Source organism: Megascapheus bottae, chromosome 13, assembly GCF_031878675.1.
Source record: "Megascapheus bottae isolate mThoBot1 chromosome 13, mThoBot2.hap1, whole genome shotgun sequence".
Taxonomy (NCBI): domain Eukaryota; kingdom Metazoa; phylum Chordata; class Mammalia; order Rodentia; family Geomyidae; genus Megascapheus; species Megascapheus bottae.
The window spans coordinates 22,292,456-22,307,781 of NC_143521.1; the positions used below are offsets into that span (position 1 = coordinate 22,292,456).

The following is a 15,326-nucleotide window of genomic DNA, read 5'->3' on the forward strand; positions in this document are numbered from 1 at the left end:
TTTTTACTTCTAAGTTTCTTTCTCTCTTTTTTTCCCCCCTTTTTGATTTATAGGTGATAGCTTCTTGATGGGAGTTCTTGCTGTTCTGGAATTTGTTCTTGATTCTTTAATATTTTTGGTAATGCTGGTTTAGTGTGCATGTATTCATATAGCTTGTCTTTGGAATGAAATATTCTTGTTTCTCTCTCAAACGTAAATGCTAGTTTTGCTGGATATATCAGTCTGGGTTAGCAGTTGTTGGTCTTCAAGACATGAATTACATTTTCCAAGCTTCTCTTGCATTTAGGGTTTGTGTGGAGAGGTTTGCAGTTATTCCAATTTTTTTTCCCATTGTAGTATAGCTCTTTGTTTTTGTAGCATTTAAGATCAGCTCCTAACTATTCGAGTCTAATGTTTTTACTATGATGTGTCTAGACGAGTTCCTTTTAGGACCTTGCCTGCTTGGAGTTCTGAAGCCTTCAATAATGTGAGTATTTTCACTTTTGAGGTTGAGGAAGTACTCTGCTATGATTTTGGTGAATAAGGGTTGCATTCCCTTAATGAGAAACTCCTCCCCTTCTTGGATTCCTATTATATGCTGATTAGATTTCTTGGCTTTGCCTGCCAGGTCCTGGAGTTCTCTTTGGTGAATTCTGACTGATTTCTCCAGACTGATGGTTCTCTGTTCCAGCTCTTGTACTTTATCTTCTGTTCCTGATGTCCTATTCTCCATCTCAGTCACTCTGTTGCTTAATGCTTCCATTTTTGTTTGTATTGCGAACACTGAGCTGATCACGTCTGCTCTGAGGGTATTAATCTTTTCTTCTAGGGAAGTATAAATTTTTTCTATTTTTCTTTTGAGATCAAGTAGCGCCTATGTGATTTCCTGCCTATGTTTCTGGAATTGTATTTGGAATTCTGCTTTGTTTTCTTTAGTCATGTCTGCAATCGTCTCTTTGAACGGAGTCATGTTTCATGTCTCTTCAGGTGTCATTTCTTTGGATGGTGACATCTCTCTCATCCCTTTACTCTTGTTTCCTTTTGGGCTTTGTGTGGGACTTTGATTATTTAAATATTTCATGATTTTTCGTTGAGATTTCCGAAGCATTGAAGACTTGTTGTAGGATCGCTCTGTGGTCTGTAGGTGGCGATATTTACTTGATTTGGGGCTGGTGGTTCTGGGAATCTGTGTATATGTAGTTCTCAGTCAGTTATTGCTGACTGGGTTGGAAATTGTAGCGTTTATAGGTGTATCAGCCTGTAAAAGGCTGTGTGTCACTGCACAGCTAGCTCTCAGCTAGCCCAACTAGTGGCCCCGCTGTGGGCCCACAGTTTGGGGGCTTCGGCCGATGGGCCCCGCGGCTGGTTTGCCTGCCCTATTCCCAGGGGCGGGGCAAATTTGCATTTTTTGTGTTTTACAGTGACTATGAACAAGAAGTGATGTATCTGTCTATATTCTTGCATAACTTCTCTATTTGTATTTTGTATTGGGCTTTTTTATGTGTAACAGAGTAATTTTAATTAAGTAGTTGATATTTTAATGATATCTCTTTCACAGAAAATCAAAAGAAGATAAATTTGGATATACCTGTAGGAGATCCTTTGCAGCCAACAGAAGTAAAGGACCCAGAGACAAGAGAGATTATCCACATGGGTAAGGACAAGAATGACATGGAAGAATTTTAATACGTACAAAGTATTGACTTTGGCTCACCAGCTTATTTTCTCCACTGAATGCTTAATGCCAATAAGCAGCCTATAGGTGAAAAACTGTGGAAGAATATGGATATCATTCCACCAGGGGCATATGGTATCATGAACTTGTTCTTTAGACAGCAAGTGATGCCATTACAATCAATAATATTATTTTAGCTAGACACTAGTAGCTTATTTGTGAACTCATAACTACTAGAAAGGCTAAGAGCCAGCCTGAGCAGAAAGAATAAGTATTATTTTAGTCAATAGAGTCAGGTTTTTTTTTTTAATTTTTGGTCTAACCTGGGACTTGAACTCTGGGCCTGAGCACTGTCCCTGTGCTCTTCAGCTCAGGGCTACCTCACTACCATTTGGGCCACTGTACCACTTCAGGTTTTCTGGTAGTTATTTGGAGATTAGAGTCTTACAGACTTTTTTTGCCCAGTCTGGCTTTGAACCATGATCCTCAGATTTCAACCTCCTGAGTAGCTAGGATTTCAGGCCTGAGCCACTAGCACCTGACAATCTGGATCCTTTGTGGCCAGAAAAATCACATGAAGTTGTTTATGGATAAAAATAGCAAGTTGATTAGAAGACCCCAGGATATACTCACTGTGGGGCCTGGTATGGATTGTGGGCAGAGCCAGGCAGTTTTTTTACCTCTATGCATCTGCCATAATACTAGAGACATAAACCCTTTGTGATAATGACTATCAAGGCCGTAAGTGAGCCATACCAATATTAGCCATAATAATAATCCTGGCAGAAATCCCAGAAGCCTCTTGCTGTTGGTAAGAAACATTTAATTTCTGGTGTCACCATAGACAAAGGTCCCAAGTAGTAAATTATAATTGGATGGAGGCTTAGGACATAGGGACCTGTCTGTTTACTAGTCAGTCTTTACAAAAAGCAAATAGTTATATATCTCAGCAACCATTAAGACTGTGCAAGCTAGTAAAAAGGATTATTTGTCTTAAGTCAGAGGAAGAATAGGCCAAACACAAAGGTAGGAATGATATTTCCTTTTAGAATTTTGGTTATGAAATGTTTCACTTACATCTTAAGTTATCATTTTGGCAGAAGCTGATGATTAAATAATGTAATCTATTATTTATAGACTAGAATGGATTGTCTGTCATTGGCAGTTTTTTGAAAGTAAAATAGTGAGCAGGAGTTAATACAGTTTCTTGTAGCCTTAAATTGATTGACACTGTTAATTAATTATATATTTCAAGATGATGATACATTTATATTTTAGGCTATGTTAAACTTTTGAAAAACAGGTTCTTTTCTGTCTCAACTTATTTTCCATTTTAATCATAATAGAAATAATAATATCATTATTATGAGGGTAAGACTAATAACAGTGCTTACTTTGAGCCAAACATTCTTTTTTTTTTTTCCAGTCCTGTGTCTTGAACTCAGGATTGGGCACTGTCCTTGGGCTTTCTCAAGGCTAAGACTCTACCATTTGAGCCATAGCACCATTTCTGGCTTTTTAAAACAATATATGTGGTACTGAAGAATCGAACCTGGGACTTTGTGCATGCTAGGCAAGCAAGCACTCTACCGCTAGGCCAAACTCCCCACCAAGCCAGCCATTCTTTTTTTCTTTTTTTTATGTTGAAATTGTGTATTTTATTTTTTTTATTAAAGAATTTATTAACATTGATTTTTATATCATATTTCAAATGATGTATTTAACAAACAAGTATTCAAGAAAGGAATCTATACAGACATTCTTTTAAATAGTTTAAACACATTAACTCTGATGTTCATAGCATCTGGTTAACATACCTTAACAATTGTTCATTTTTTACAGAAAAGGAAATTGAAGTACAAAGGAAGGAAATAAGGGAGGGAGGGAGAGAAGAAAGAAGGGTAGAAGAGGGTAGAACATAAGCACATGTTACATGCATGGGCATGTAATTAATTTGCCTTTGCTTATATGGTGTGTGAGATTTGACCTCTGATATTCCAGCGTTAGAAAAAAAGCTCATCAATGGTAGTCATGCTTATGTAAGGCAAGTTTTATTGTAGGCAACTTTATTGTAGAAATGTATGTACGATTTTAATCAGTGTCATTGTTACTATTTTGTGTTACTACGTTTCCCCTAGATCTTATAAGGTTACGAGATATGTACCAGTTTTTTATTGAGCATGGTGAGTTGAGAGTATATAAAACATTGGATACACCATTTTTTTCTACTGGAAAATTGGTATTAGGACCTTGTGAAGAAAAAGGAAAGCAGCATGTTGGTCAAGATATACTGGTGAGTTTATTTCTCTACTTACTTGTTTTTTTATAGATTTAATTATGATTTATTGAATTTTTTTTTGTCAGTTGTGGGACTTGACCTGTGGGCCTGGAAGTTGTCCCTGAGCTCTTCATTTCAAGGGTACCATCCTGCCCCTTGATCCTCAGAGTTACTTCTTGATTTATTGAATTTGATGAGGTATTAAAGTGCTATTTTCTTTGCAATGACATTTTACTCTGAATCTTATTGCTACATAGGATTTTTTTTTCTGTTGTGTCCTTTTTTTTTAATATATTTTTTATTGTAATTAATAGAAGGGTTACATGATATTTGCCAGATAAATGGTACCTTAATTCCCACACATTGATACTCTTTCACATGTCATGGTCCCCATTTCCCTTCCCCCCTCCCCCACCCTCATCTAGGAATTTTTTTTTTTTTAATTTTCTTTAATCTTTTTGAAGTCAGTTAGTCAAAGGTTATTTAAATGTACTAGTTTGGGGGCCTGGAGTTGGGCCTAATGGTAGAGTGTTCACCTAGCATACCTGAAGCCCTGGGTTCTATTTCTCCGTACCATATACACAGAAAAAGCCAGAAGTGGTGCTGTGGTTCAAGTGGCAGAGTGCTAACCTTGAGCAACAAGTGTCACAAAGATAGTGCCCAGGCCCTGAGTTCAAGCCCCAGGACTGGCAAAAAAAAAATGTTTGTGTGTGTGTGTGTGTGTTTGTGTACTTATATATGTGTGTATGTATATACGTATATATACATATACACACATATATACATATATGTGTAAAAATACACATATATGTATATGTGTACATATGTACTAGATTATTGAAAAAGTTAACATTAATCAAAATATTTCATAAATTGCTTTGTTAAATAACTCCTTTATAAAACTACGAAGATAATACTAAAATATAAAGCTTTATTGGATTCCAAAAATGTGCTAATTCTGTGCATTGTACTATAGCCTTAGGTTAAGAGATTTAAGGCATGATCTTTTCTTAAAGGATTTTAGAATACAAATTTGCAAATCATTGGAATTTTAGAACTGATTTTTTTTTTTTTTTTTTTTTTTTGTCAGTCCTGGGCTTGAGCTCAGGGCCTGAGCACTGTCCTTGGACTTTCTCAAGGCTAGAGCTCTACCACTTGAGCCTCAGCACCACTTCCGGCTTTTTTCTATGTATGTGGTACCGAGGAATCGAACCTGGGTCTTCATGCATGCTAGGCAAGCACTTTAACCACTAGGCCGAACTCCCGGCCCCTAGAACTGATTATTAATAAGAAAAAATTTATTGTACTTAATAGGTTTCAATTATCTCTCATCTGTGAACATGTCATGTATATATGTATGTATGTATGTATGTATGTATGTATGTATGTATGTGTGTATGTATGTATGGTATTTATTTATTTGTCAGTTGTAGGACTTGAACTCTGGGTCTGGGTGTTGTCCCTGAGCTCTTCTGAACTCTTCATCTCAAGACTACCGCCCTACCCCTTGAGTCACAGGGCCACTTCTGGTTTTCTGATGGTTAAATGGAGATAAGAGTCTCACGAATTTTTTAGTACCTGGGATGACTTTGAACTGTGATCCTCAGATCTCAGCCTTCTGGGAACCTAGGATTGTAGGCATGAACCACCATGCCTAGGCTTATTTATTTTTTATCTATTTTTAAATGACCTTTATTGAAGATAAGAAAGTATGAATATGAGGTGTTTTTTACCCCCTTTATTCTGGTGATCCTGGGACTTGAACTTGAAATCTATGTAGGTACTCTACCATGTGAGCCACATATCAAACCCTTAAAAACAATTTTTTTTTTTTTTGGTGCTGGTACTGGGGCTTGAACTCAGGGCCTCTTCACTCTTTCTTGGGTTTCTTCACTCAAGGTCATTACCCTACCACTTGATCCATGCTTCTGAGTTCTGAATATATCACTTTTTTTTTTTTTGGCCAGTCCTGGTCTTGGGCTGAGGGCCTGAGCATTGTCCTTAGGTTTTCTCGAGGCAAGAGCTTTACCTTTTGAGCCACAGCACCACTTCTGGCTTTTTTTCTATGTATGTGACACCAAGGAATCGAACCCAGATCTTTGTGCATGCTAGGAAAGCACTCTACCACTAGTCCAAACTCCTGGCCCTTGAATATGGCACTTTTTCAAGATTATTGGAAACCTACTCATTTAACAACTGGTATGGTAAATAAAAGGGAAAGAATCAAACAATTTGCCTTTCTCATTCAAAGCTTGCTAATTAGTCGATAATCAAAGCATACATTAGAAGTTTGTTCTCTTTATAAATATTACTGCTAATGAATGAAGAAGAAATGTTGAATATCACCTTTTGAATCCTCTGTAAATCATTAGATCATCGAGCATCAGTGACTGTCAGCATCTGAAAAAATAAAACCACATGTGCCTCCTTATAGAAAAACATAATCTTCAGGAAATAACCATTCCCTTTCTTCTTAAAAAAAAAGATGCAGAAAAATAAAACATGAATCTAACCAGTTTATAAAGAGTAAGACTTTTCTGTTCAGATTAATTTCAAACTTTGATTCTGTATGTTTCAACCTCTTGAGTATCTGTGAGCCACCTACACGAGGCTCTTCTTTTTTTTTTCTTTTCTTTTCTTTTTTTCTGTTGGTCCTGGGGTTCTGGCTTGAACTCCGGGCCTGGGCTCTTCAGCTCAAGACTACTGCCCTACCCCATGAACCACAGGGCTACTTCCGGTTTTCTGCTGGTTAATTGGAGATAGGAGTCTCACGGATTGACTTTAGTGCCTGGGCTGGCTTGGAATCTTGAGTCTCAGATATCAGCCTCCTGAGTAGTTAGGATTACAGGCCTGAGCCGCCAGGCTCCTCTTATCATTTCTACCAGAAACTCCATTTATGTTTTAAATTTCCTTTTCTGTCCTCAGAAGAGAGTTCTTCATATTTAAAGGCACAAGTGGTAATACTGGACTCATTTGGATTTTTAAGTTTAATATCTTAATATTATTTTCAGGTTCTAGAGATTGCAGAGTCTATCCATCCATAGAGAATCATTCTGTTTACTGTATTTCCTTTAAGGAAATATGAATTGTCATTTTTTGTGATTCAATTCAAAATTATATTTTAATTTTTAATTTTATAGGTTTTTTATGTCAGTTTTGGAGATCTTTTGTGTACCTTACATGAAACACCATATCGAATAACGACTGGGGATTCATTTTATGTTCCTTCAGGTAAGAATAACAAAAGATATTTCAATTCATAGTTTAAATATTTGTTTCTTGCTTATATGCACCATGAAAACTGAAGAGGCCACAAAGCACAAAATGAAGTACTAGCCAGACACCAGTTGCTCATGCCTAGAATCCTAGTTACTCACCTGGTTACGATGCAAGGAATCAGATTTTGTAGCCAGTCTGGGCAGAAAAGTACGAAAGAATTCCATCCTTTTATTTCTTTTTCTTTTTCTTTTTCTTTTTCTTTTTTCTTTTTTTTTTTTTTTTGCCAATTTTAGGGCTTGAACTCAGGTCCTGGGCACCATTCGTGGACAACACTTTCTACTCAAAGCTAGTGCTTTTCCACTTGAGCCACAGTGCTGCTTCCAGCTTTTTCTGTCTATGGTACTGAGGAATTGAGCCCAGCCAGGGCTTTGTGTATGCTATGCTAGTTAAGCACTCTACCACTAGGCCACTTTCATCCTTAAAACAGCAAAAAGTGGGGCTGAAAATGTGGCTCTAGTAGTCGAGTACCAGCTGAGCAAGCAAACTAAATAAGCACAAGACCTTGAATGACCCTGAGTTCAACCTCTGGAATTGGGGGGGTGGGTGTTAGAGAAAAGTACTGTCGAAGTAGTCTAGGCTATTTTCCTTCCATTTTACCATTAGATAAGTATGCAGTGTTTTTCTATATGACTTGGTGTGGCGGGCAGTGCTTAAACTCAAGGCTTTGTGCTTGCTAGGCAGGCACTCTTCCCTCTGACCTCCACCTTCAGCCTTTTTATGCTCTGCTGTTGAGGTATAGAGTCTTGCTCCTTGCCCAGTCCAGTGCCTGGGCTTCAATCAACCCATTTTAGGCTAGGATAATGTTAGGTGGGATATTAAGTTCTAGCTCTTGGTTGAGAAGGTACCTCACAAACTTTTCAGCCTGAGCCATCCTTGAACTGTGAACCTCCCAAGTAGCTAGGATTATATGTGTGAACCACCAGCCCACGTGAAATTAAACAAGAATAATTGTTGAATATGAAAATATTAAGTAGAAAATGTCACACTCTTTAAAACATGTTATGTAATGTATATGTATGTATGTATGTATGTATTTAGTGGGTCATAAGGCTTGAACTCTGGGCTTGGGCTCTGTCCCTAAGCTCAGCTCAAGGCTATAGCCCTACCTTTGAGCCACTGCCCCACTTCCCATTTTCTAGTGATTAGAGATAAGAGTCTCATGGCTTTGTAGTGTTCGGGCTGGCTTTGCCCACTTTTTGTGGTTTATTTAAAACATCTGTACTTCTAAACAACACAATCATTGGGTAAGGTTATTTTAATTGATCTATTTGTTTTTTTAATCATCCAACAAATGATGTTTTTATAGCCACACTCCTAATGAACTTGGGAAGAATCTTTGTACTTGGGAAGAGCTTACACTCTGATGCAGGAAACATGTTTATATAGTTCCTATGCACTGACACTGTTGTTTATTTATATTTATTAATTCAGTTAATTTTATGTTTGTGGGTTTTTTTTTTTCTCCCCCCAATCCTGGGGCTTGGACTCAGGGCACTAACCTTGGGCTTTCTCAAGGCTAGCACTCTATCACCACCTCGGATTTTTCTGTGTATGTGGTACTGAGAAATTGAACCCAGGGCTTTGTGCATGAGCACTCTACCTCTAGACCACACACCCAGCCCCTAATTTAGCTAATTTTAGTTAATTTTCCCATGTATTTCTAATACGTAGAAAAGTCATAGTAATTGAAATTACTGGCTCAGTTGACCCTGTTCATTTGTATTTCACCTTTGCTGTTATAGAAATTCATTTATTGGGGCTGGGAGTTTGGCCTAGTGGTAGAGTGCTTGCATAGCATGCACGAAGACCTGGGTTTGATTCCTCGGTACCACATACATAGAAAAAAGCTAGAAGCGTGCTGAGGCTCAAGTGGTAAAGCTCTAGCCTTGAGAAAGTCCAAGGACAGTGTTCAGGCCCTGAGCTCAAGCCTAGGACTGGCAAAAAAAGAAAAAAAAAGAAAAAAGGAATTCATTTATTGTTAAGAACAGCTTTTTGCCTTTTAAAAAATTTTTTAGATTCAATTTTATTATCAGGGTGATGTATATAATGGTTACAGTTATATTCATAAGGTTATAAAGTTCATTTCCAACAGAATTGTCTTGTGAATATCCTTGTTACATTGGTTCACCTTTTGTTGTTTGACTTATTATCATGTTTTCCCCCTCCCTTCCCTCATTCAAATAAACAAATAAATGTATGTACAATGCACCAGGTACCAAAGTCAGATATAGCAACAAGGGATAAACTATAAGGGAAAAAGAAAAAGAAAAAAAGTAAAGAAGTAACTTCTCATAGTACATTAAAAAAATTACCTTTAAAAATGTTTCAAAGGTATGTTTTATTTAACATTGTATCTTTTATGCTTATTTAAGTATGCATAGGTCTAGTTTAGGGAAACCTCATGATGATTGCCTGCAGGAAGAGATTTTCTTGTACCCATGTCTAATTTATTTCTGCAATTGCTACAGAATGGTGAAAAATTGATATTCTTTTAGTCCTTATCTAAATTAAGACGTGATAGTTAACACTTAGATCTTCCACTTAATGGAAATGAATAAAATTACATTGATCTTCCACTTAATGGAAATGAATAAAATTACACTGAATTAGATGAATTATTTTTCTATTCTATTCTGTAATGTTCTGATGATGCCTGAATACTTGGATTCTTAGAAATGATTTTCTTATTGCTTTACTCTTAGGTAATTATTACAACATCAAGAACCTCCTGAATGAGGAAAGTGTTCTTCTTTTTACGCAAATAAAGAGATGAAAAGATGAAGAAAGTTTAAATGTGTTTGTGTAAATATATATGTATATATACACACATGTATATATAGTCTTATATATACATATATATGAAATAGCTTGTATAGTTGGGACTTTTTGTAATTAGTTGTGATCATTAAAATAAAAATTTTATTCTTATAAATTTTATTCTTATAAATTTGAATTAAACATTTCATATTTCCAGTAAACATTTCCTACTGCCATATGTAACTTCTAATTTTTCCACCCATGCATACATTGCTTGTATTGTGTCCATATTTATGATACTATTTCAGTAATACAGAAGGAATATGAAACCAGTATCCTCACAATGAATATAGAACACATCCCTGCCAGAAGGAGCTAATTAATATGTCTTCATTTAAAACCATCTGTTCCAAATATAAAACCATTGATGAATAATTTAATAGTAGAGAACTGTATATAGTAAAGGGATCTCCATATTAATTTCCTAGAACTTAGTTGACAAAATACCACAGAGTGATTTAAAGAAATTGATAGTGATGTCTTAGAACCTGTAGAAAAGAAAATTTTATTCCCTCTTTCTACTTTCTTTTGGCTTGCTGGCAATCTTTGGCATGCCTTCATTTGTAACCATAACTGTTCAATTCCTGCTTGTTGTGAAATGGTGTTCTTATCCCATGTCCACCATCACATGGCATGTGTTTATTTTGTGCACACATTTTTCTCCTTTGCCTCTTTTAATATTAAAGTTGATATTTTGCTGGGTCCAGTGGCTTAGGCCTGTAAAGCCTAGCCACTCTCAGGAGGCTGAGATCTGAGGATGGCTTTTCAAGGCCAGTCCTGGCATGAAAGTAAGTCTGTGAGACTCTCACCTCCAATTAACCACCAGAAAATGTCAGGTGGTGCTGAGGCTTAAGTGGTGGAGCCTTGAGTTGAAATGCTCAGGCCCAGGCCAGAGTTCATGTCCCACAACCAACTAAAAAAAAGTTGATTTTTTTTTTTTGGCAAATTAATTGTAAACTAATCTTTTCTCAGGTCAATTATCAACAGATTAAAATATATATATATATATATATATTGGAAAAAGCATCAAGGGCTAGAGCTTAGAAGGAATGAGCTAACAGTTTTTGTTAATGATTTTTAAAAAATAATTCTTTAAAGGGTGATTGTTTCTGCCCATGCTGACAAATTTATTCTAATGAAGCTTTCCATAGTTATATGATACTGGTATGATTTCTGTTCATGTAATCCATTTACTGGTTATGTTGTCTATATTAGTTTTTTTCTATATGATATTGCTTCCTTAAGTCATTGTTTCCTTAAAAGTATGTGTGAGAAATTGTATATTGGCACAACTGAAATGTTTAAACTACTTAATTAAATAATTACCAAGTTCTTTCTCAGATGGCTATTTTTATAATATTCTAATACAGATGCTTAGACTACTTAAATAATTACCAAGTTCTTTCTCAGATGACACTTTTTATAATGTTGTAATACTGTTAAGTTATAATTAGGGTAGCTTTTGACAAAAAATTCTTATTACAACTGGGTTTTATTATGACCTTGCTACTTGCATTTTACACACTTATATTTACACCCTCTCTCACCCTGTCTGATAGACTCCTCCAAATAATCTTGTTTCAGTTCATGTATTTTTTTTCTTTTCTTTAAATGTAGATGTTACTTGTAAACAAAAAACAAAACAAGAAAAGAAAACTTTGTATTTATTTTTCTGAGTCTGGTTTTAATCACCTCTACTCCTGTCAGGATTGTGCAATGGCAGGGTTTGGTGTAGTTTCTCTCACACTGTCCTGGGTGGTGGCTCATTTTCAAAACTTTGCTTCTTCAGGAAAGCAAGCCTGATCCAGCACCATTCAGAAGAAAACAAACTAGAGTCCTTTGTAGTTCTTTTCCCGTGTGTCGAATCCAGAAGGCTACATTAGTTGGGTAAGCACAGGGAGTTAAAGGTATTCTCTGTTCTAGCATCTCTGCTTATATTCACAAATAGCTGTTCTCTCTCCTCTTACCAAGAATTTGAACTGACATTTCCGGTGTGTTTTTGCCTATGGCTTCCTTTGAGAGTGTGCATGATTTGAGCTTCCTGTACTTGCTTACTCCCTTTCAATCTGTCCCTGAATCAGTTTCCTGTGACGACACTGCATTCTTGGGGATGGCTGATAGCTTAGCCCGTGGAGGCAAAGAGGCATTGGAAATCTGAAGATATTAAAACAGGGTGTTCTGCCCTGTCAGAGAAGCTATTCTACAAGAATTCTTAAGATTCTCTTTCACAACACAGGTAGTAAGTTAGGAACAGCAGGGTGTTTACTTGCTGTGTGGAATGCAGAACTCATGTTAAGCTTTATTTTTACGGAATGCCAGCTTGTATACAACAGCAGGTAGCAGGAACTTTCTGGGGCTTTTCTGTTCTCTTGCCATCCTTTTATGAGGGGGTTCCTAGGAATCTGTAGCATTTTCTTTTTTATTTATTTTGATTTTTAATTTTTATTGTTGGGATGATGTACAGAGGGATTACAGTTATATTCATCAGGTAGTAGGTATATTACTTCTTGAACACTGTTCCCTCTCTGAATCACTGATCCCCTAATGCACAATATCAAATTTGCTGTTGAATTCACACAGTAATGATTTTATTTTTAATTATCAATTATTGTGCCTTCTAGCGTTAGATTGTTATTTTACACTCCTGAGGATCTAACCCAGGTTTTGTGTTCTACCACTGGACTACATCTCTAGCCCTTGCTTTAGCCTTTGTATTCAGCTCCTTATTATAAATCAGTTCTCTCTTGAGATTCCTGTTTTGTGTTCATATTTTAAAATAATGTACGTTTAGTTATTTGAGCTTAGGAAGCTTGCTAATTTATTATCTGGGTCCATACAAATCCAGTCTTCATTGACTACTGCTTTTCCTTTGGTGTATTTCATATTCATGTTTCTTCACTATCTAGTAACTTTTTAAGCATTAAAATAATTATGGGCTTTCATTTGATTGAAATTAAAAAAAAAAACCAAGATAGTTTCACCATAAAATATTTCTTCAATATAGGTATTATGGTTGAAGTAAAACAGTAGTTATATAAAGTAATGCCATGGTAAAAGAATGAAGGGGTGGGGAGAGGGAAATGGGGACAAAAACATGAGAAGGGGTATCAATGTGTCAGAAGTAATGCACCTACTATCTGGCAAATGTAACTGTAACCCTTCTATACATTACAATAAAAATAAGAAGATGAAGGGTATATAAAGGCAATATTTTTCAGGGATTGATAAGAGTTGGTGAAGAGATTAAAATTTTAGCATAAACAAAAGGCTGATTCAGTGTGGAGATGGAGAATGAAGGTTTATTCCATTATCTTGAATTTGTAGACAGCTAGTTACTCTATTCTCCTTTTTGTCACAATGTGTTATATCTCTGCCACATGAGACACAGCACCACTTCTGGATTTTCTGTGTATACGGTATAGAGGAATTGAACCAGGGCTTTGTACATACTAGGCAAGCGCTCTACCACTAGGCCACACTCCCGGCCCAGACATTCTACTTCTTTAGCTCCATCCCCAGTCCCATTTGCTTTTATTACTTTTCCAAATTGGTCTTTCCTTTTTCCCTTAACTAGATTGACCAGGCTAGATTGTAGACCTAATTATGCTTCCCAAGCAGATGGGATTATGGGAGCACACTAACATGCCCAACTATTGATTGACATAAAATCTTAGGAACTTTTTGAATTGGTCATGGTGGCTCAGGCTTGTAATCCTAGCTACTCAGAAGGCTGAGATCTTAGGATCAAGGTTCAAAGTCAGCCCAGCACAAAAGGACCTGGGACTCACCTATTAACCTCTAGAAAATGGGAAGTGGGGCTTGGTTCAAGGGTAGGACAGTAGCCTTGAGCTGAAGAGCTCAGGGACCAGCACCCAGTCTGAGTCCAAGCCCCATAACACCCCCCCCCCAAAAAAAAAATCTTAGGAATTTTTTGCTCAGACTAACCTCAAACCACAGTCATCTTGATCTTAATCCGATCTAACCTGTAGCTTCCAGGCTTAACTCACTATGTAACTTTTAATTTTATATTTTTAAAAATGGCGCTGGGGTTTGAACTCAAGGGCTTTGTACTTGCTATACAGGTGCTCTGACATTTGTTCTACAGCCCCAGCCTTTGGCTATTGCTTTTAGCTATGCTGCCTTTAGTTTCTCTTGTATGACTATACTTTTAGAGCCAGGTAGGGAGGTTTGTAAAGCCATTTTAGTCCTTTAGTCTTTCCTGTTACTAGGATTTTGTTATATTTGTGACTGCCTTTTGTTCTACAATATCTGAGCCTATAACCTTTGGCCAACGAATACTGGTTTTCTGTTATTCCTGATTTTTTTTTCACTTTCTATTGACAGAGCTGTAGGTTTATGTCTCCACTCTCCACCAAATTCTCCTCTCACTGCAAAGTTGCTAAGTTTTCTTAGACACAGGCATAGATATAGTTCATATTGACCATCCTGGCCTTGTTTCTATAACTCAGCCTGAGAGAACAACTGAAAGGGAGGAATTATTTTATCCATGATTTCAGACATGTTCTATCAATCCAAACACTATTACTTACTAATTACCTTTGTAACCAATTCCTCTTTTGCAGTCTTGGAAATTTCTACTAACAAAAATTTACTTATTGAATAACTGCAAACAATATGACTGGCAGATGCCATGTATAAATCATATTAACATATAAGATAGATATGTATGTACATGTATATATGTACAGCACACATCACCAAAAGATACCTAACTGCACAATATAGACAGACACATGGGAACCTTGCATTTTTTAAATACTTTAAGGATATATTCTTGTGTCAGTCATGATGGTACACAATTGTAATCCCACTTAAGAAAGCTGAGCCTGGTGGAACTAGAGTTCAAGGCCAGCTTGTGCTATATGTAATGAGAAAGGGAGAAAAAATGATGTGCTGTCACACAGAAAATCTCCTTTTCCCCTTTATCCACAGATTCATTGTCTTCTTAGATTGTATGCCAATTCTCCACAGCCCAGCCCAGCCCCAAAAGCATTTGCACAGATATGAGCTGTCAGCTGTAGGTACCCCAGAGTATGTGGCTTTCCTTTAAAAATTCCATTTTCAGTTGACAGTAAAACACTTTCATCTTGTTTCCCTTCTGAATCAAAGGGGAAAAAAGGCCCAGATAATCTCAGTTGACATAACCTGTGCTTCTTGACAAATTGCCTCTCAGAAAATTAATGATCCCTCCAGCCATAGGCAAGCCACTTGATTCTTACATTTTCACAATGATGAAATGGATGAATAATGGATGTTCCCAAGCTTTGCTTGACAAAT

General features: G+C 36.6%; 1 protein-coding gene across 1 annotated transcript in view; it reads left to right on the plus strand.

Annotated features, from left to right (window-relative positions):
* Cenpc (centromere protein C) overlaps nucleotides 1–11,031 on the plus strand; it is a 68,133-nt gene extending 57,102 nt beyond the window's left edge. The window contains exons 16-19 of the mRNA XM_090343155.1: nucleotides 1,538–1,633; nucleotides 3,793–3,947; nucleotides 7,073–7,163; nucleotides 9,914–11,031. Of these exons, the coding sequence (XP_090199281.1) occupies nucleotides 1,538–1,633; nucleotides 3,793–3,947; nucleotides 7,073–7,163; nucleotides 9,914–9,984 (413 nt within the window). The 3' untranslated portion in view covers nucleotides 9,985–11,031. The remainder of the gene's footprint in view (nucleotides 1–1,537; nucleotides 1,634–3,792; nucleotides 3,948–7,072; nucleotides 7,164–9,913) is intronic.
* Nucleotides 11,032–15,326: the final 4,295 nt, after the last annotated feature.